At 40.1% G+C, this 22,578-nt stretch overlaps 2 protein-coding genes across 6 annotated transcripts in view; one reads left to right on the top strand and one right to left on the bottom strand.

The window, feature by feature from the left end:
• Positions 1–22,578, top strand: part of AKAP7 (A-kinase anchoring protein 7) — a 90,049-nt gene that overhangs the window by 28,802 nt on the left and 38,669 nt on the right. For 4 of the 5 annotated variants that reach the window (XM_069787324.1, XM_069787322.1, XM_069787323.1 and 1 more), the window contains exon 7: positions 8,332–8,476. In XM_069787324.1, coding sequence (XP_069643425.1) covers positions 8,332–8,476 — 145 coding nt within the window. Of the gene's footprint in view, positions 1–8,331; positions 8,477–9,736; positions 9,975–22,578 lie in introns of those variants that run through there. The other variant, XM_069787326.1, reaches the window with a different exon arrangement.
• On the bottom strand, positions 1,419–3,854 carry MSH5 (mutS homolog 5). The gene has a single exon (XM_009919400.2). The coding sequence runs from the start codon at positions 3,852–3,854 to the stop codon at positions 1,419–1,421; it is 2,436 nt and encodes an 811-aa protein (XP_009917702.2).

Below are 22,578 nucleotides of genomic sequence, written 5' to 3'. Positions count from 1 at the left end.
TAACATAAGGTACTTCTTTTGTAATAATAATAATAATTCCTTCATCATAAAGGAGGAAATTCCACACTGAATCAAACCCAAAGCAGTGTCTCCAAATTAAAAGCTTTTTGATGTGCACTCACATTCATCTTTTCGCTATCTTCAGTGAGACATACCAGATAAGATGTTTAATACTGATAATTATGAAGGTAATTACTTTTTTTAATGTAAATTTTTTCTCAGTTTATGTGACATTAATATTTTTGGCTTCTTGAAATCAAATGTAGCTGAAGAGAGATGTAGTATATCTGCTGATGTCTTTTGTTAGCCATACTATAAGCAGTTACAGCAAGTTTGGGCAGTCAGACAATAAGCTATTTAATGTCTCTTCTGTTTCTCTTCTGATTCTAAGGAATCTCAGTCACTTATCTCATTGCAGGAAAGGTTATTACTTCTTTAGTACTTACTTATCATGTGTCCTGCTTCATTAATTTGTTAATGAATTTTTGTTGCATATGCATACATCAAATACTGTGTTCAGTGACAATGCTCTGCATGACAAGGGAAGTGAAAAGGAATCCTCCCCTTCTGGTATTACTACTTTAATGTTAAGTTTTACTCAATACTTGAAAAGAGAGTATAAAATGTGAATTTCTGTCTTACATCCCTAGTATAGTTTTCAGTTTCCTAGATTTGTAATTTTGCTTTTATTTATACCCATATGGCATAGATACATAATTGTACCTTATGGGACCTTATGAGAAGAGAGGGATTCTCAGTAAAACCAAAGCACTTCTCCCGTTTATCAGTCCCTGCTGATTCTGACCTCCAGCACTCTCTTTATAGTTACTCCTAGGATCTCTGATATTTTGGACAGAAATGCTGGTATAAGAAAAGCTGCAGAGCTCATTAAATCCCTCTGTATTTCCATTTATCAGCCTCTATGTCAGTGGTTTGTATTGTGACAACTGTCACTTGCTGATATGGGAGTCTGAAGCACACACTTACTTGGCATCTTTGATACTGATCCTAAAATGGCTGAAATGATCACTTTGGCACAATACAAAATAATAAACACTTTGCTTTCACAGTCTTATGAGACCAGCGGAAATATTTTGTGATTTTTGTACTATATTTTTTTTAATCTGAAGATCTAGCAACAGGGGCAGAAAATGCACAGAGCGACCCAACAGCTGGAAGAGGTTCTTAAATTCTCTTCTTTCAGTCTTCCTGCTTTCATATCATACACCATATTGCAGAGGTATGTAACTACAGTACTTGTTTTAAACAAAAAGAAGAAAGGAGATAACTATAGACAGTTTGCTACAAGCTGAATGTAGTGTGAGGTGTTAAGTCACAGTGATCATTCTTTAAATTACCAAACTCTCCTACTGAACATGGTAGATACGATGTAATCTATGCTTTTACACATAGCCCTGTTACAGGACTGAGGCTGCAGAAGGCAGCACCTCTTTATGCATGAACTCTTCTAAGTCCACATGGGGATCATCAAGGTCTAGGCAAAGAAACTTTTCCACAACAGACTTGCATTTTTCCATTCGATCTCCTTTTGAAGGATGATCAATACGTTTGATAGCTTTTCCATTGCGAATCAGTTCTGACACTTCCACTCCTCTTTCAATAATTTTGGCTGGCATTCCTGCTAATGCAGCAATGTTGGCAGCATGACTAACAGTGGAAATGCCCTCTTTGATCTGATAGAAAAATATCAACTCATCTCCATCTTGGTGGGTCTCCATGGTCAGGTACTCCAGAAGAGGTGTGTCAGGCAGGAGTTCTAGCTGCATTAAACTGTGAAAATTAGTGGAGACAAAGACCTGCGGACACTGTGTTCCTTGACTGATCCAGTATCTCAGGACAGCAGCCAGAAGGGACAGGCCGTCGAGTGTGTTGGTCCCTTTACCAAACTCATCAATAAGTACCAAGGACCTCTCAGTAGCATTGTTTACTGCCTTGGCAACCTGGTTAAGATCAATCATGAAAGTGGAGAGCCCTACAGAAACTGATTCCCTACTGTGGATTCTTGTATAAATCCCATCAATTACTCCAATCACTGCCTCTGTGGCAGGGACATAACTGCCAATTAGAGCCATGAATACTATAAGACCTACTTGCTTTAAGTAGACGCTCTTTCCAGATGAATTGGGCCCTGTGATGATCTTTATTCGCCTGGTAGCCTCGCCACTGTTCACAGGATTGGCCACAAAAGTCTTTGCACATAGTTCCATGAGTGGATGTCTTCCATCCTTGATGTAGAAGCCATGGCGGTGAGTAAAACGTGGCCGGCAGTAGGCATTCTCCCGGGCCATCATTGCTAAAGCTAGTAGCACATCTAGGTGTGCAGTATACTCAATCACACTGCTAAGCACTTCAGATTTCTCCAAGATCTTTGTCTGCAGCTGGTGCATAATAAGTGTTTCCTGGTCCCTGATCTCACAGTGCAAGTCACCCAGTAGGCTGTCTAGCTCCTTAGTCCTAGCACTTCTGTAGTGCAGTTTGTCCTCTGACAAGAACATGAAGTCCAGGCCTTCGATTTCAAAGTCACTCTTATCCACCATAGTTGGTAGCCGTGGAATGGAGAGAAGGAACCCAATCAAAGGAATGTAGATCACACAACAGGAGGGAATATGATTGTCCAAGGTCTCCAATTCTTTTCGTGCCACTTCTGTAAGGAAGTCTGACAGTCCCATCAGCTTCCGTTTCTTCTCATCGATGGTGGGGTCCACATTGGGTCTAACAGTGAAGCGGTTTTCTGAGATGCTGCCTTCAAAGTCAACCACTTTGCTGATTAGACTAGCAATGTAGTGCAGATCATCAGTGAAGACCCGTGAAATAGTCTGGAAGAGTTCAATACTGTTGGGCAGGGAACGACATGTGTTCCTAAGGCACACTGCACTGTACACTGTCTTATAGAGTGCTTGCCAGTCACTAACTTTTGGGTGGGAAAGAGTCATTCTTTTTAGAATAAGAGGCACATTTTTAATATTCTTGAGGCAACCTTGAAGGGTGAGGACTGTTTCGTGGTTCTGAGCCAGCAGGAAGAAGTGGATAACATCTAGCCGTTTGTTCAGCTCTGTCAAGTTCCGAGTAGGTCGTGTGAGCCACAGCCTCAGCAGTTTTTCTCCCCATTTGCACCTGCACCGGTTTAAAATTCCATATAAACTGAATCCTTCTTTTAATCCACTGGACAGCTTGTACACAGAAGGATGGATATCACTTTTAAATATCTGCAGGACACAGTAAGTGTCTTGGTCCATATTCACAATATCTGACAACACAAACTTTTTGAAGGCCAAAATAGGAACTGCAATAGTGCTTTCTTCGAGCTCAACTCCAACCCTTCTCCTGTCTAGGAACTTAAGGAGCCCCCCTAGGGCTCGTATCATGAGTGTGCTCTCAAAAGGGATGATTGAGGACAAGTAGAGAATTTTCTCTGTTGCAGTCATATGAGATGGGATAAATGGAAATTGCCTGGATAGGATCCGTTGCTTGCTGACTTCTAGGCCAAAATCCATGTTAGGAAACAGGACAATTTCTGGTTTTCTTATATCTTTATCACCAGCAGTAGCTGTTAGGTTGGACAGAAATTTGGCAATGTTCTGGTCCTGTTTTGCACTGGTCACTATGCATTGAGGATTAACTTCCCCAATCACTTTATGTAGTAGTTTGAGGTCTTCATTATCAGGTATATCAGGCATAAAGTAGACTGAGCAGTCTTCTGTATCGTAATAAGTAATTGCAAGCTGCCCTGCATACCACAAAACAGACATGTGTGTCTCAGAGCACTCTTCTTCCTCTTGTTCGGGCCCAAGTGGTGGTGGCAGAGCACAACTCATGGCTGGTGTGGCACTCATTCTGTTGGAGGAAGATATTTTTATTCACAACTCATCCAAAAAGTCCTGAGAAGTAACTGGAACTGACAACAGCAGGTTAACACTCATTGTTCCAACCCTGGAGAAACTAAGAAGCTACCAGGAATTAAAGACAGATGTTGCCTGTTCAAGTGAAAAGATGCAGCCAATAACTACAGCCGCCATCTTGCTTCGAAGCAAGGTGTAACTGAGCTAACTACCAGCAACGCTGGAATAGTTTTACAGTTTTAATTTGTATCCTTTATTTTAGTAAGTATATATGTAAGCCCAAATACCCATAAATACAGTAACGTACGTGCACATGTATATACACGTACAAAATCATCCTCCCTCAGAGGTACGGGACACCCACGTGCACTGACCACAGATCCTCACAACAATGCAGCCACATAAACCGGTCACCGTTTCAGGGTCCTACCCCGGTATTTACGCAGCACCATCACATAGTGCCGGTTTCTATACAAGTACAGAACATACTGCTGCAGGGGTCAACCATACCAGTTTCTCCCACAGAGTCCACAGTCGCTGTCAGCAACCCACTTCCAACCCTCTCCCGCTTCTTCCCCCCTCTACTCACCCTCCTCACCACAGACGGGCAGCTCGTCTCGGCTGCTCCGGCTCCTTGCAGCCCAAAAGTTTTATCTTGACCCCCTTCCCCTCCTTCTCCGGGCAGGTGCGTGGCGCTCCCTGCGGTCAGCCCCCGCCGCCGCCGGCTCCTGTCAGGAAGGCGCCGCGCGGTGGCGCTGAAGCCCGCCTCCGCGGCCAGCCCGCGGCCGCCAGCCAGCCCGCCCCGCCCCTGCCCCGAACCGCCGGTCGCCCCCCGCTGCCGGGGCCCACAGCAGCCCTCTCCCGGCAGCAGGTCCCTGCCGTCATGCGGGGAATGGACCCTCAGCCTCCCTTGCGGTCTCCCGGCTGAATGGGAGCACCCCTCGCCTCGGGGCTCGAGGTCCTCCCGCCAGCCCCTGCCCCGTCCCTGGGAGTGGCTCTCGCTACCTCCCTCCCCGGCTTCCTCGGAGCCCCGGGCTGAGGTGGAGGGAGAGGAGGTGGCTGGAAGAAGCCCCCTGAGCAGCCCAGCCTGCCAGCCGGCAAGGGTTGCCAAGTATCTGCGTCTCCATGACCTGCCCCTGCACGTTCTGCCAGTGCTCCAGTGGGACCCACGGCCATCCCTACCCGCTGCCCGGCTCCCCGCTGCCCACCTCTTTCACCTGTTGAGGCTTCTGCAGCTCACTTAATGAGCTACTTCAAGCAGCTGTAAATGAATCTAGATATGCAGCCCTCACCTTTAGAGAGCTGGACATGTGGTGCTGGGAGATGGGCATTTTGGCTTTGGGTCTGGTACATGGAAAGTGAAGCTGCTTGCCAGGGGCATTGGGCACCTCGCTTTGCAGCCGTGTTAAGGCCTGCCACCACCTGAGCTTTCATGCCCCTGGTCCCACAAAGGGGCAAACGCTGCCCGGCTGCCTGCTGACAGCCATGGGGACTCCATGCAGCTGGAGGGTTTAACTGCAGGCTGGGGACAGCAGGTCGCACCTTCCCTGCCTGCATACAGAGGAGGCACAGACATGACAGGGCTGCTGGATGCTGTCTCCTTGGTGTCCTGCTGGTCTTGCAAAAGCTCCACGTGCAACACCTCTCCCAGCTCACTTACACAAGCATGTTCCTTTACAGGCATCCTTTACAGTGCTTCCTCAAGAAGCACGTGTCTTCCTCCTCCCCTTCCAGCACCAAATGCTTCAAAATGGCCTCAAGTACTCTGATTCTCACCCTCCCGCAATTATAGCGTATCTCTATAATCAGCATCAATAACTTTCCCATGTGGGAACAACTCCTCTCTTTCATCTCCACTGCTCCAGAGCCTTTCAATTAAGAAATGAACCATGACCTTCCCATGCACCTGCGTTGTTTCATCCTTTCACATCTCATTGCAACCATTGCAGACTGCTCCAGAAATTGCTCCAAGTTACTAAAAATATCATACAGTTTTTCCTTGGCTGCTTTTCCAAATATCTTTCAGTAGTGCATCACAAGCATAACTCAATTCCTGAGCATTCAACATTTGATTCACACCTTACCAATCTGTTTTTGATAAGCAACATCCCAACCTCTTGTAAATGGTATTTTTTTATTGGAGCGTGAAGTAGTGATTTTGATCTTTTCTTCATTTTGTTCCACAAGTACTCAAGGCTTCACATTATTGACAAGTGTTCTCCTGGCTGAAAAGGTCTTTTTTTATTACTGATTGATGTCTAAATGTATTTCAAAGAACTGTCAGCCAAAAAGCAAAGAATAATGATTTAATTTCAAAATAACCTTAGTATGTAAGACTAAACTAGCCATAGAATATCAAATTTTGAATAATGACAGTGAGGCTGGAATAAATTTAGACTTCCAAGAAGACTGTACACAAAATGAAAAACATCCACCACTAGATGTCATTATTTCAGAGATTAAGGAAATTTCTGACCTTCTCGAAATTAGACTTTAGGGGACCAAAAGTCTAATTTACTAAAGACGGCCAAAAGTCTCTAAATTAGAGAGAGCCCATCTTGCATATGAGTAATTGTGAATGAAGCACCACAAGAAATGCGTGAGCGTCATGCTCACATGAATGGATATAGTGTCAGGGTGCGAGGAAGGAGACAGCATCTGTCTCCTTTAGGGTGTCTGGTGAAGGACCCTTTCAGTGCAGAAGGGTATAGTAATGAAAGGAGGAGGCTCTAAACAACACATACAGAGACACAAACTTGACCAGTGTATGATAAGGGAGGCAGTAACAAGAGCCAAAGCTGGTCAGCCACAGGGACTGATAAGGGCATGTCGAGTGTGGGGATGTTTATTTCAATAGGATTGTCTGGTTGAGGACTTTGTCAAATGGAAGAGTAAGGGAAAGGGAGAAGCTGTAAACAAAATACACAGAGACACAAACCTATCAAACATAGTACACAAAATCAAGAAACAAACCTTGTCAGTCACATTAATTGATGGCCTGTCAAGAAACTGCAGGCAAACCGGAACTTTGCAGCTTTTGGGGATGTAAAGCTGAGGGTCCAGGGTGTTGGTGGGACTGTGCAAACGGATGGGGGATGTGCAGGGGAAGGGGATGGAGAGGAACGAAGGAGGACTGGACAGAATGGGGTGTAAAAGGGGTCAGTCGTGTAAAACGGGGCTGGTGGGTGCTCTTGTCTGACCACGCCAGTGTGCTGGGTGCTGACTGCTGGGGGCAGATGTCTATATCTTCCCCAAACAGTGTTTGTGTGAGAGGTGCGGGTGTTCACTACCAAACCTTGAGCTAGACCAGCCAGCAAGTAGGGGACCTGTGGGGTGGGTAAGGAGGCCTGGGATCTGGGCAGGGGTGCCAGGCGGACAGAGGAGCTGTGACAGTGCTTGGGAGATGCACAAACGTGCACATGCTTGTGAACCTGGAGAGAGTCATATGTGTGCCTGCACCAGTGACCTTCTGTCTCTGCTGGGAGCTGTCCACACTTCTGTCTCATGTGAGCCATGTATGTGGGTGCTGTTGAAGGCAGCACCTTGTCTGTGGCAGCCTGTGTAGCCAGCTGTCTCCATGTCCCCTGAGCATGATATACATGTCTCTGGGACATGAAAGCAGCAGGTACATCCATAAGAGACCCTGGTTCCCTGGGGCATGGGGCTGGACTCCAGCATCCAGGCAGTAGGGAGCCCTGGGCTGGAGCTGCTGGAGGCAGCAGTTGCTCGTAATATCCCTTAGCATATAGCAACAATTTTTAAAAAGCAAACAGCATTATTGTGAGGTAGATTGAAGGAGAAAATACTGAATTTCTACAGAGATCATCTATTTTTATTGAAAATATGATGGAACGAGGAGCCCTAAACTCTTAAAATAACTACTGAAATGAGGTTTTCTGAAAACAGCCTAATAGAATATTTATTATGTTCCACTTCATATATGCAAAACTACATAATGATACTGATACTATAAATCACTGTAAGTTTTTAGATTTACTGGGATAAAAAGTCTAGTGCTAGTTAAATACAACCACATTTTCCTGTTTGGTGATTTTAAAGACCCAGAAAACTGCCCTGGACAAACATTTGAGATTCTTCCTTGTAGTAGCATGCTCAGTGATGACAGCAAGAATAATTTCCAGTTGCATGTTCCATGAAGACTGTTGCAAACCATTGGAAGTTAGAGCAGTTGTAGCATTGTGTATGTCGAACTGTTTCCTACAGGACTGAAGAGGAAGGGGTAGAAAGGAGAAGTAATGACACCTTTATTTCCTTGTTTAAGTTCTGCAGCAGACAGTGCTTAACTAAAACAGAAGATTTGGCACATTATTGTTTCAGTATTCTTTTTGCATCTTGAAGTAGTTTTCCATCCTAACTATACCTCTGGTTAAAATGAAAACTACAGAAATTAAATATGAAAATTCAGTCTTCTAGTAGAATGGCTAATTGAATATTATGTTGCTGTTTAAAGGTGAAAAAAATTGACTCAAGCTTGTACGAAGATTTTAAAAGCCATTATTTTGGAGTTGAAATCCTGCACCGCCTAGATCTTTGCTCCATGTTGAAAAAAAAGCAACCAAATGGTTACTACTACTGTGAGTCCTCTATTGTTTTTGGTAAGTACATCATTTTCCTCTTATATCAATTGTGTCTATAAGTTATATGCCTGAAAAGCCATTTTGTTTCTGGAGCATATATTAGGCAGTTCTTCTAATAATATCCATGGAGTCTGACAGAAGTCTGTCCTTCAACCCTGACTCTCCAGGAACACTGTGCAGTGCTTCTTGCTGACAGCTAAAGTTTGTGTTCAACTGTCCATCCCCAGAATCCAGTTCCATTTCTCATCCTGAAATGACTGTTTAAGATAAGTGAGATGTATCACTCTCCAGAGCTGCTCATCTCTCTGTTGACTGTAGAGACAGCCTGTGTGACTAAGTTAGATTAGATGTGGTAATAATAGATGATTAAAGCTCAGTGAAACGTCTGTGGTTTGGCAGAGATGTGACCTTACTTGGACTATATTCATATACAGAGAGCATTTCAGTGGTACAACAGATTTCATAATAACTGTTCAGAATACCATCAAGACTTCAAACATTGTACAGACACCTTGCCTAGATCATTACAACGTTAGAAATCACAGCTGTGTCCTCCTGCTTTATCTGAACAGAAGCTTCACATCCCTATGATTAATAGTCTAGGCTTGTCTTCTCATTTCTGCCACACGTCCTGTATAGCTGGAACTTCAGATGGTATACATGGAAGGTCTATGGACTGAGAGACTATGGGATAATGGCTTGTACAATAAAACTCTCTGTGGTGCTTAGTTCCCAGTAGCTGATAATGGATCTTAGGACTGCTATTAGTTATATTAAGAACATGAGTTAAAACACTCTAAGTGGAATAACTGGAGAACGTTGAGGATTTTTTCTTAAATGCAGTCATCCCTTTAAATTTAGGAATTTATTGTGTGATGTGTTGGGAATATCTTTAAAAATACCATTCCTGCACCTGCAGATCTCTAAGAAATCAGATGACATGGGAAGATGGTCAAGTAGTAATACAGCAAAATGCAAAATTTTTTATATTAATTGCTTTTTTCACCTCTCCTAATTAGGCTGATTTTTTTATATATGTCATGTTAGAGGTGAGTCTCAAAAGGCAGGTTTATAGCAGGGAACAGGTCATGGTCTTTGGAGGTCAGGTTATATTTTTTCTTCTTTGGACTGGTACAGCTTGGTTTTTATGTTTTTGGGATTATTTTTTTCTTTGTTGCAGTCATGTCAAAGGTTGAATGTAGTGATGTTAGAAGGCATAGGATACTGAAATTCATACTAAAAGTTCACTGAAGACTTAACTTTGTCTTTTTTCTTTAGAAATAGAAATTTAGAAATAGAGCAAATCTCTATTTGGCATGTTGTCAATGAGCAATAGCTCCATCTCAGCAAGAATATGGACAGTCTTAATAAATCTTAATAAAGCAAAGTCTTAACTTTGATCTACTTAAGGAAAAGAGAGTATCTGTTCTTGTATGGATCCTCTAATAACAGGAAAGAAATGTGAAAAATCTTTTACAAGGAGCCTCAGCAATATAATGTTTACTTGAAGACTATGATAAATTTGTTCTCATATACCTTGCAACATTTTCGAGATTTCTGGTAATACACAGAAAAATGAAAAAAAAAATTTGACCAGAAATCATTCCAGCAAACAAATTATTCAGTGGATCTAACGTTTCCCACTCCAAAACATACTAGCCTGAGTAATGAAAATGTTCATGACCAAGGAATGATCATATCCTCAGAAAGAAAGAACAAAACATGCAACATCAGGGAAATCTTCCAAGACCGTTGCCATCCCAACTAGCTGAATAGAAACATCTTCACTGGAATCTTTTCTTGTGTGGACAGTTTTAAAGGAAAGCCCTGTCTTCATCCTTAAGTAATAAGGAATCTCAAAAAGATGAAAACTTCTGTTTGTTATGAAGATACAGTGTTAAGGACTAAGAAATCTCAAGAATTTGAAGACTTTATGAAGGTACCGTGTCCATCCCCAGATTCTGCAAAACCTTTAAAGGTACGATGAGCATAAAATAAAAGGAAAACTTCTTATCCAGGCACCTCTTCCAGTTGACCTAATTTTGATGGAAAGATCCATCTTTCAAAGGCTTATCATTGACAGAAATACATGTGAATAATGCATTATACTTCATTTTTCCTAAGCACATATTGGTTTTTTTATAATCATAAAAACTATACCTGGTTAATAGGCAGGTTATACCTGGTGCCTCATCTGCTGGTTTTCAGCCACTTTTCAAGCTGGATTGTTTCATTCTTAATGCTATAAAACTAACACTGTGTTGGAGACAAAGGGTGTTCATGAACAGTTAGTACTACTTCTAAGTTTCTGTTGTTTGGCCTAGCTTTACATAAACAGCACTATTAAAAGTTAGTGCTGGTTCCAGGACTCTGGGTATGGCTTTGGTGCCAACCTGGTTTCTGCCTTGTGGTAACTTGTTTCCCTGTGCTGCAGCACTGCTGGTGGAAGTGCTCACTGGTCTGGAGGACTGTTTTGAGGACTTATGATTAAATACTGTTGTGGTTTAAGCCCAGCCGGTAACAAAGCACCACGCAGCTGCTCACTCCCTCCCCCCTCCAGCCATGGTGGGGTGAGAAGAAAATCTAAAGGCAGGCTCGTGGGTCGAGATAAGGACTGGGAGGGATCACTCACCACTTATGGTCACAGGCAAAAGACAGGTTCAACTCAGGGGAGAAACAGAATCAATTTAATTTACTACCAATCAAATCAAAACAAGGATAATGAGAAGTAAACCCCAAATCTTAAAACGCCTTCCCCCCACCCCTCCCTCCTTCCCGGCTCAACTCCATTCCCGGTTCTCTCCACCTCCTCCCCCCAGCGGCACAGAGGGATGGGGAATGGAGGTTGGGGTCAGCTCGCCACACCTTGTCTCTGCTGCTCCTGCCTCCTCAGGGGGAGGACTCCTCACTTGTCCCCTGCTCCACCATGGGGTACCTCCCACGGGAGACAGTCCTTCACGAACTTCTCCAATGTGAGTCCTCTCCGCGGGCTGCAGTTCCTCACAAACTTCCCTGGCGTGAGTCCTTTCCGTGGGCTTCAGTTCTTCCCAAACTTCCCTGGCGTGGGTCCTTTCCGCGGGCCGATCTTCAGTCACCAGCTGCTCCAGCGTGGGCTTTCCCATGGAGTCACGGCCATCTTGGGGGGCCTCCGCTCCACCGTGGACCTCCACGGGCTGCAGGGACACAGCCTGCCGTCTGACCGCGGGCTGCAGGGACATCCACCTCCTCAGGCGCCCCTCCTCCCCCTCCTTCCTCACTGGCCTCGGTATCCGCAGAGGGGTTCTTCTCACATTCCAATCCCCCCACTCACTGTGGGTTCCCCTTCTTAAACCTGTTCTCCCAGAGGTGCTATCCCACTGTTGCCGACTGGGTCGGCCTGGGCCAGAGGCGGGTCCGACTTGGAGCCGGGGGAGCTTCTAGAAGCTTCTCACAGGAGCTGTCCCTGCGGCCCCTCCCCCGCCACCAAAAAAACCTGCGCCACACAAACACATAACAAATACTTACGCCATACTTTAAACATGTCAGGCGCTTCACAAATGCCATTTGCTGTTAATGTTTTTGTTTGCTCTTAGGGCCACCTTTATTTAGCTTAGGTAGGCTGTTACAAAACAAATCAAAGGCAGTACAGAGCAAAGGAAGTGTAGAATGTCTGTTTAAATTAGTGACAGCACTATTGCAAAATTCAGAGCAGTCAAAATCAGAGTGAGATGTATTTATACATATCTATCTATTTATCTATCTAAATATATTATACTTACTGCCTTGTATTATGCATGTCTCATAGTTATGTTTACATCTGTGTATATAATTATATATCTAATGTCTTCTGTACATGTATGTACATTCAAATATTATTTATGTGCATCCAAATGCTTAAAGAGAAATTACAAGATTATTTAACATGCTATGAAATTTTTCATTTAGGTAAAATTGAGGCTCCGCTTTTCACAAATACACTTCAGAATATTTTGGAATATGTATCTGATTAAGGAATTTGGTAAATAACTCATTACAAATGAAAGCTGTTTAGTAGTATATTTGGTAGATATTGCAATGTTTTTTCAAATTATTTGTTTAAATCTCTCTTCTTGAACTTGCTATGTTACTGACATCTCAGAATGCTAAAATGAGACAGTTATTCTTTCAGCTGTCTTTTGAATATGAGTCCCATTAAATGGTTTACAACAGCAGTCAATCAACTGGTATTCAAAGCAAGAATCAATGCCTGTTTGGCTTCAACTCAATCCTGGTATGACAATGCCTAAAGAATTTATGAGAAGTGTCATTTTCACAGTCCGAACAGAATTCTCTTCTGAATTATTTTTACATGAGTGCTACATCTGGCTTTCTCTATCCATAGTATTTGAATGGATGTTCTTCACTGATACCACATTAAGAAAGTGTAGTATTATTATGCCCACTTTTCTCAGTCCTATGTGGACACAGATGCATCTTGGCCAAATACATGCATTTAATTTTCTGGGTTTGTACATGTTAATATATATTTATCTAAAGCCAATAGGAGAAGGAAAACAGCTATATTGGAACAGAGTTTAAATAACTTATTTTTTAGTTTCAGAGAAGAAGAAACTGTGTTTTAATGAATTTTGAAAAACTCATTTTAAAATGTTTTAAAATGTGATTTCAATAGGGTTTTTAGTAACTATAGGTAGCTAGGACATCACAATAAACACAGGAGGGAGTTAATGCAGTTCTACTAATACATCAGAAACAGTGAAATTTGAAAATTACTTAATACAGACAAAACACTGTATCCAGCTGTAGTTCTTTCTATGTGTATGTGTATTCAAGCAGTTATCTTCTTTCCTTGAAGTGCACAGAAAATACAAAAACAGTATTTACTTTTTGTTACCTAGAGTTTGGGCCAGACTGGAGTGTTATGCATCTAATAAGATGAAAAGATCTAAAAAAGGATCAGAACTAATGTTAGAAACAGAAATCCATACACAACAAAGAATTGCATATTACCATGGCTAATAAGTGCCACAACACATAGCAACTTGGTAGCTGCACATTTTAAAAGCATGTTTAAAAATATGAGAAGCATAAAAGATCAATATGAATAAAGGCAGAGGCAAAACACCTGCTGAGGTGCAGCAATATGCACAGCAGGTAAACAGGCTTTGACAGTATGTTACAGAGCAGCATCCACTGTCTTCAGCAGATCCTACAGACATCTGCACCAGAAGATTTCTCTGCATCTGCATACTAGCCCCACAGGGTATGTATTCAGGAGTTAATATTTGACGTGACAGTGACAATAATGTTGAAGCTTCATTCTCAAAGTAGAGTCCAGTTTATTCTTTAAAGCAAACAAAACAGCAAACCAACAAATTGTCCTTCTTCAGACCACCCACCTCATGGCGGCTGTTGCATGTCACCTCAAATCCCACAGAAGACCAGAGAATGCTGGAATGAGTTGAGCTTCTCAATATATACACCTTCACCTGAATGATTGGTCAATTCTTTATATCACGGTGCAGATATTCAGTAGACCCTCTGAACATCAAAGGGAGCATTATGTAAATCTTCTTATGTTAAATATGCCTTTAGCATTAAGTATTTCACCTAAATATTTTTAGGATCCATTCATAAAGATTTTTGTAGACTTGTTTCAAGGAGAATTTGTTTATAGTAATATAATTTAAAATGATATTATATATACATTAAAGAAAGTTATCACATGCCAAGCTGTATTCAGCCTGTAAACTGAATAAAAAAAAAAAAGATTCTCCTGAGTGTCTAGTAAGAAGTTTATATATCAGACTTCCATGTGCTATCTCTGAGGTAGAAAAACTTCAAAAAGTCTGTTCCTTGGTGGAAACCACCCAGCAGGTTACTCTTACTTTTTGCACAGCCAGAACTCATATGTCTGGAATACATGCCAAGTTGGAGGTTAAAGTTCCATTACAGTTCCCCTGCAATCTAGCAGTAGCAATATGGAAATTGAAATATCAGACTACAAACATCTATTTTATCTGGAGAGAAGTATAATAATATGATAAAAGGTAATGCTCCTTGCTGCTCAAATAATACCTCAAACAGATGTCTTTTTAAGTAGCAGAACATTAGTGGGTCGATTTACATTTCAGTGGAACTGTGTACAGGTTCGGTGTCCAGTCTGACCTTGTCATGAAGGTACCTTCTCCAGTCTCTCTGAAACGGGAGACACTTAAAGGTGTTCATCCTGTCCTAAAATGTGTGTGTAAGACAGGCAAGATCTAAGAGGTGTCTAAGATAGGCAAGATGTGAGTCTAAGATACACTACTTGAACAGTTGTTAATATTTGTTAATTAGCTTGCTTGCTAATTTTTTATATATATATATATAAAGATAAAAAGTTTCAGCTTAATGACAAATGCATTATATTTGCAAGCTTCACATTTCTGAGGGAGATCAATAACTTTATGAACGGAACACGTTACAAACAAAATTGATTCTTGTAGATTGCTGCTGTTAGGCTTAAATTATTTGAATCATTTAAGTAACTTTTTAGTTACTTAAACTTTAATAACCTTGAGTTAGGATTTAGTGCTGCAGTTTATGCTTCCACATTACATTTTACAATGTTAGCCAGGCAGCTACTCAACACCCATGTCTCAAACAAAGAACAAGGTGCTCCTGGTGGTATGTTGTGTAAGACTGAAGATAAGTTTGTCAGCAACAGGTTTGGGGGATACCCACAAAGAAGAAAGAATTACAGAAGAAAGAAGAACAGAGGAATGGAGTCATCTGTATCTGAAATAGAAACTAGATACGATAGCATCACTCTATGAACTCAAAATAATACTGAGAAGAAATAGAAGACTGAAAGTAAAATTGGAAACCAATTGATAGTTGGATAGATGGTCAACATCCCTTGGTTTGCTCTTTTTAAAAAATGCACTTACAGTGTCAAGCAAAAAATACAGCAATATTACACCTTCATCATCAGGGAAGAAGAGGGCTCAAATACAATCTGAAATATGGAGTTTGGCCAGTTTGTCTGAAATGTTTTTAAAGTGACACTGGCTTAAATGAAGAGAAAGACTAGCACTTGTCTCCTTTAGATACTCTCCTGCTTCTCTGTCCACAGATGGTTTGACCTAAATGTGATTGATTTTATTCATACAGCAATTAAACATTTTCTCACATTGGAAACAGCAATGGTAACCAAGTAAATGCTGTTTTAATTGTCCAGATTCTACATCCTGCAAAATTAAACATACCGTGTGTCGGTTTCTTTTACAACTCCTTCTTACTTGCATGACAGTGAATCACTTCTTCTAAAATAATGAATCATTCTTTGATTTTATCTGTTATCTGTCTTTCTTTCTTCTTTTCCTATAATTTCAAAATACCTCTAGGTCTGTTTCATTTCTTATTTTAATTTCCTTGATAGACTATTTGTAAGCTAGACTCTATTTTCTCCACTCTATTAGGTTGTGAGTTACTGCTCTTGAGTTTCTTGCATATCTGTGGCACTCTTCCCAAATTTTAATTAATAATGTGGCAGTCATACTGCTTTTGGATAAAAATGTCTTGGGCAGCTTCCCAGGAGCTATTTCTTAACATTCGAAATTAGTAATTAATTCACTGTTTGTGTTGAGTTTATCCACAGCTGCTGCAATTTTATGCATGCAGTATGCTTAATAACTCTTTGCCTACATAAAAAGCAACAGGTATTGTGTGCTAATCAGCAAAGTCTTTCCCTGAAGCACTATTTCTTAGCAGAGTCGTGTGGTAGAATATTGACTTATAAAAATGATTCTTTTAAGCATGGCAGAGAAACACATTTTAGTTATTAACCTAGAAGCCAAGCTCTTTATGGACAGTGACTAGAAAGTGATGATCCAGTGGTTTCTTACACACATCAAATATTTTCCATTCACTACCAAGAACAGAGTGGTCCCCTATTGATTCTTTTTCACTAGTCTTACATTAGAACTTGATGGGATGTTCTCTTTAGTTCTAGCAGCATAACTCATCGCATATCACTACATTGGGCAGTTTCTTCTGTATTTGGTATTCTTCTACTGTTGAAACATTGACCATTAGTACAGCATTCTTCATAATGAGATAGCATTTTTACATTAATTTTGTAGTACCAGTTATAGCTGAAAATCTATATTGATACATTCTGTGTGTGGATAAGGAGGAGAACAAGCTGACTGAGAGGGAAATAACCAATGTAAATATAGTTCGAAAGTGGAAATTTTCATTTCAGAATAATATTTCATTGTTTTGAGGGCAAATTCTAACATCCCTGACTTTGAGCTTTAATATTGGGAAATGTGTAAAAAACTTTTCATTAGAAAGTGACGGGGAGCTTTAAGGACAGCAACATGGTGTTTAGAATTCAATCATTCATCTCCTAATACTGAAAGTAAGTAAAACCTTCTCATCACCTTGTGTGATTCTGTGATTCGTGATTCTGTGATTATGAGGTATGTATTATTTGCTTTATTGTACAGGATAATTTTTGCAATTTTCATACCATAATGTAATTCTATTCAAAAGGCTATTGTCCTTTTATTTTTCAACAAAATGGTGTTTGAAGTAGTGATGTGTTTTCGTGGAGAGCTGTTATCAGTAGCTGAAAATAAGCAAAAATAAGATTTTCCATAAATGACTTCCAAAAATATGTGCAGACAATGGGATAAAACTGATGAAGTAAATCCAACAGGAAAGCACAAAAGCATATTTGACATCAGTAAGAATGTGATTCATGACTGAAAATTTAGTTGAGTATATAAAAAAGACAGAATTGATTTTTTACAACATAACATAGTAAGCTATAAAACACAATTTAATAATATGCAGCAGGTTTTTTGTATCTTAAGTATTTCTGCTTTAAAGACATTTTTCCTCAAGCAGACTTTGGTGTCCAAACAACTAATTTATTCCTAATTTTAATATATTAAAAATAATTGAAAATATGAAAACATTAATTTCAAGATATGTTAATTGCAAAAAGTAAACAGACCACCTAGGAGGTGAGGAACAAATTAAATATGTAATATTCTGTCATTGAGTAGATCAGTGAAAGATAATTAGTTTTTATTCTTAAAATTTTCCTAGCTAGGATGTTGCTTTTGTTGATATGTATTTATTGTATAGTCTTAACATCAAATGGAAGGTTGCAGTTCCTGTGAGGAGTGTTTTTCAGTACTTTGAAGGACATGGAGTGAAAGTAAAACCAGTTTTCCATTGTTCAAATGTCACCATTTTTCAGCTGTTGATGGTTAGTGTGGATCTGAAGAGCTTACCCAGTGTGCTGCATGGTTACACAGAGAGAGTCTGCTATGCTTCCTACATAATCCCTGTGAGGTATTCTGAAATAAGACATAGTTACAAACTAATAGATATCTGTACTTCAGGGATAATACAAACACTGACATAAAAATGTAGTTGCTGAGGAAAAGGGCTTGTTTTGCTTAATACCACAACTTACATTTCTCTTTCAGAACAGTACTCAGCAATGAATAGATACAGGTGATAATTTAATTTTCTTCTAGACTGGATATAAATTTTCTTGAGGCTCCTGGTATTTGTAGAAGTGGTTTCTTTTCAGTGGAAATAATTTCAAGACAAAATGTGACAGATTTTAAAGAGGCATTGTTAATGTGGCATATAGTGTCATTTCTTGTTTCCTAGAAAGCAGCAATGCGCTGCTTCTCATGGAAGCCATAGAACTTAAGAGCGAGATTACATCAACCACAAGCTAAAACATGACATCATTGTCTTAACAGTAGCCTGCCAATTTACTTGAAGTTTTAATCTGTTCTTAAGCACATCAGAAAGGGCCATCACAGTACCTGCTGAATACATAGTATGCGATCTTCTATTTTTCAAATGATGATCAAACATTTAAGATCTGAATTAAGATTTAATGACAGGAGAGAAATCTGAACCACCCTCCTTCTGTTTATAGGACAGTTACACAGATCTGTTGGGTACGAACGGTTGGAGGGTGTCACTCATGCAGTTTAGAGAACTTTCTGGGAGGGTGCAACATACAATTCATAAACATGTTGCTTTATTACATAGGTGAAGAGTTTCCATTTCTTCTCAGTGAAGTATGTCAGAGTCTGCCTGTGGGCCCTTATTTGTCAGCCATCCAGCTGGGGGACAGTCCAGCATTGGGCTTAATCCCCCTGCCCCACAGCTTGAAGATTTACCAGGGGACTTGGGTTAGAATAGAACCACTGTAGGCAGAAGAGTGCCAAACCTTGCCATTTACAGCCAATAATAAATGTCTGAGCAATACATAAGATACAACTTTTTTACACTGCTTTTCATGCTATGTGAACATTCCTGTGTTCCATTGCAAGATTAAATGTGTTAACCACTCATGACATAAACTGATATTACTTTAGTGGTTTAAGCTACCCCGCGTGCTTGTGCTGTGGAACAGACAAGGAGCACTTGGGATCAGTTGGAGATGACAGTGCTTAAAGAAGCTGTTCTTCCTGCTTCTCAAGTGTTGGCTGCCGTCTGCAGGCTGATGCTATGGTGTTTAGCTATGTACTAATTTCTACACAAGCGTCAGTAGGTCAGGAGACTTATGTGGCCAAAGCTGTGGTACCAGGCCTAGGTCAAACATACATACATACTCTTACTTATTAGACATACTTATAGACACCTGAAGTTAGGCTTCCAATTTTTTAAATTTCTAAACATGTCTGCACTGTATTTTCTGAGTCAGGATGGATGCACACAGCTTGCATTCTGAGCAGGTATCTGGGTGTGTATGATTGGCACAGTGCTGAGCATGACAGCTTGAGTTGGTGCCACAGATTCTGTTCGCCTGGATTTGGGTCAGCTGTGAGTAGGGGAAGAGCGAGCTCCTCTTGTCCTCTCTAGACTGCATGGTTTTACTTTAGGTAAATAACTTGATTTCTGAAGTCCTGAGACACTACAGTTGACCTTTTGGCATATAGTTTTAAAAACCTCTGCTGTAACTTCATGTTTTGCAAAGAGCAGATTTGTCTTAAAGAATTTTGACTAACCATCCACAGCCTACAGATTACAGCAGAAAGTAATTGCTGACTGACGACTGTTTAAAAAACCTTTTACCTTTGAAATCACTATTTAGGAAAACAGTGAATATGCCACAATTGCATTTTAACACCTAGGCACTGTTTCTGTAGCTTGTTTATTTTTTTTAAATGTTTAAGTTGTTTTGAATCAGAAACCCTAGATACTCAACTTTATTGCTTTAATCAAGAGAACAAACAAAAGGCTTTCTTACACATAAAACTGTTCCTAATTAAATACACTTGGAAAGTGGGTCAAGCTGAACAGGAACAAAGCACTCTTATTCCAAAATAAGAACTTTCACATATGGAATTATTCAGAAACAGCTCTTAGTACTTTAAAATTCCCAGCCAGTGTTAATGTCTTATCTTGCAAATGCAGGCAAGCCCAATAGTTTTCCTTCCCCATTCCTATCTATTGTATTGCAAACACAGAACACACTGGATGTTAAAAATTTACAGCACTTGATTAGGATATTATACAACCTTTGGGAGAAGAGGAGACTTCTTAGTGTGTCTTTAAGATTAGAAATGTTATTTTCACATGAAAGCAAGTAAAAGCAATCATTATTTTACACTGCAAATATACCTACTTAAGGATGTACTCTTTTAGAAGCATATGTTGAATTCTTTGTGATCTTTATTATTAGTGAATTCAGTTTTCTATACATTGTAATTTCCTTTCCTAATGTATTACCCAAGATGTAGAGGTGCTAATCTCGAAATATCTCAGTTACCATCCATAATCCAGATGAGCTGTTACCTCAGTCATTTACATCTTCCAATTGTCTTGCAGTTATCTAGTCACCTAGTCAGAGCCTCTCATATATATTTTTTCTTTTCAGAAATATACAGAACATCTGGTTTATCTTTCTTCATAATTACCTGGATTGGTTTGAATGTACTTAGTGGTTATTTATATTCTTGGGGATAGCTTTTCTTAATTTTGAAGAACACAAAACACATGAAGGCATGCTGTTTCTCCAAATGGAGTTTAAAATATTATAGTACAATTTTTTCTATATAGGCATAACAAACACGTATTTCAAAGTAAACCTAAATCCGTAATTTGAAATTCAGATGTGTAAATCCTAATGCCTTAGTTATTTTTAAACTATTGTAAATAATTTCCTGATAAATAATCATCTGTATTGTTACTGCTTCTCTGTATCATGGAGCCTTTTTTGGCTTATTACCAGTTTTCAGCATGATGCTGTAATTATTCAGGTTTCTTATGAGGAGCAAGGGCTAAGATGTTTTAAAAATTGAGTTCTTTGTGATTGTTTATCTGCCCTTTCAATTTTAAACTCTCCAATCACTTTCAGTCCTTTTCTTCACTTCTTTCTCAGTTTCGGACTTCAGTGGTACAGGGCCAGTGGTGGTGAGGCTTACGTAATGAAATTCTAAGGAAAAGAACATTATTTTGGGAGAATATTGCTCCATGGTAGGCTAGATTTAAAGGTAAGAGTTATACAGTAGAGTGCAACAGTCGAGTACAAAATATTTTTGAATATTTGAATATTTTTGAGCTTCTACTTAGCATCCCTCTTGTATAGACTCTAGATGAGTTGCAGTGCTCAAATGCATGGAATTAGTCAGCTGCATATATTTAATAAGTTTTTCTTTTATAGTGGTAGCTATTGGGACTATTCCTTTTTTATTTGAACACTTTCATCTATTGGTTTATTTAATGGAAGAATCTGTAAGGGGTTGCATTCTGTCACATGTATACATTTTTTCAACGTAAATTTGCATTTGTGCTAATTCAAATGTAATGGTCCATCAGTGCAATTATATTAATAACTTTGTGGTATTAGTGCAATTATAGTAAGAATTCTCTCTACAGACTCTCTTTTAAGGGCTATTTTCCAAACAGATTTTGGTCCACAGTCCTGGTCCACAGTCTTTTGCACCATGAAATATAACACATGGACTGAATGTATGTTACCTACCTGACTGAAAAGTGCATTTGATAAGTGTATTATGTTAACAAGTTCTGCTGTTTTGTATTAAAGGAGGGGTTTGTTTTATGTCTTTGTGTATAAACAAAACTTACAAGTCAAAGGAAGGTTTTAGGTGAATATCTTTTGTAGGAATTTGGCCCCAGAATGAGATGCCTCCATTTTCCAATTCTGTGCAGAGTCCATTATCTCAGGGCAGAGTCAAGAAATTGCAGGCTGAACTGAGTGGAACATTGAACAAGCCAGGGGGAAACACCCAACAAAGAACTGTGTCAGCACCTCTCTTCTTTCTTTGAGTTTTGAGTCAGGCATCTCACCCTACTGGGACCCAAGGCCCAGTATCCTCTGCTGTTGTTACATGGGTACTTAAGTCAGCTTTCACTTTTTTTTATTTTAAAGAGGAAATACTTATTACATACATAGTTTGGTTACAATTGCCACTCAAATTGGATATCAAGGCTTTTTTCTTTCCCCAGCTTGGGGGAATTCAAGCCCCTGAAGGCTGGAAAAGCCACAACTGGCAGCTTAGCATGGAAGCTGAATGATGCACCAGTGTTCTTCAAGGAGCTTCCCCAGAGTAGCAAAGAATTCAGATCTCATAGGGCCAAAGAGCCCCGCCCCTGCCCCAAGTCAGACGCTAATCCTGTGATTGTTTCCTGGAGTGTCTAGCCTTATGGAGGTCACAGGCACAATGTTAAAATGCTCACTGGACTCTTAATCTTGTGGCTGATTTAGCAAAGGGAGCATCTAGTTTCTGGATCCTAAGCAGATGGAGCCTGGGCTGTTCAAACTGAGCCAGTTCTGAACATGACTACTTCTTCTGCTGGACAATAGTAGAATAATTGGGTTTTATTCAGCTTTTAGATGCAGACACATCACTCCTGTTTAAATGCTCTGTTTGGTGCTTGTCTGTTTTTAGTATTCATTAGAGACAAATTAGCAGTGTCTAGGGTTGATACATACATATACATATATATATGTCTCTGTGTGTGTGTTTGCATGTTTGTGTATATGCACATGCATGCACATCTACATAGCATAACTCCTGGTATTTATTTTACTGTGAGGTAATGCAAAATGTTCCTTTTAAGCAGCTCTTTTCTTGCTGGAAACCTTTTAA

This window comes from Haliaeetus albicilla, chromosome 7 (genome assembly GCF_947461875.1).
Source record: "Haliaeetus albicilla chromosome 7, bHalAlb1.1, whole genome shotgun sequence".
NCBI classification, from domain to species: Eukaryota; Metazoa; Chordata; class Aves; order Accipitriformes; family Accipitridae; genus Haliaeetus; species Haliaeetus albicilla.
Note: the sequence above shows the minus strand (reverse complement) of the source record. Positions and strands in the feature narration are given on the sequence as shown.

Coding starts and splice junctions, on each gene's coding strand:
- MSH5 (XM_009919400.2), bottom strand. CDS start 3,854: ATGAGTGCCACACCAGCCATGAGTTGTGCTCTGCCACCACCACTTGGG.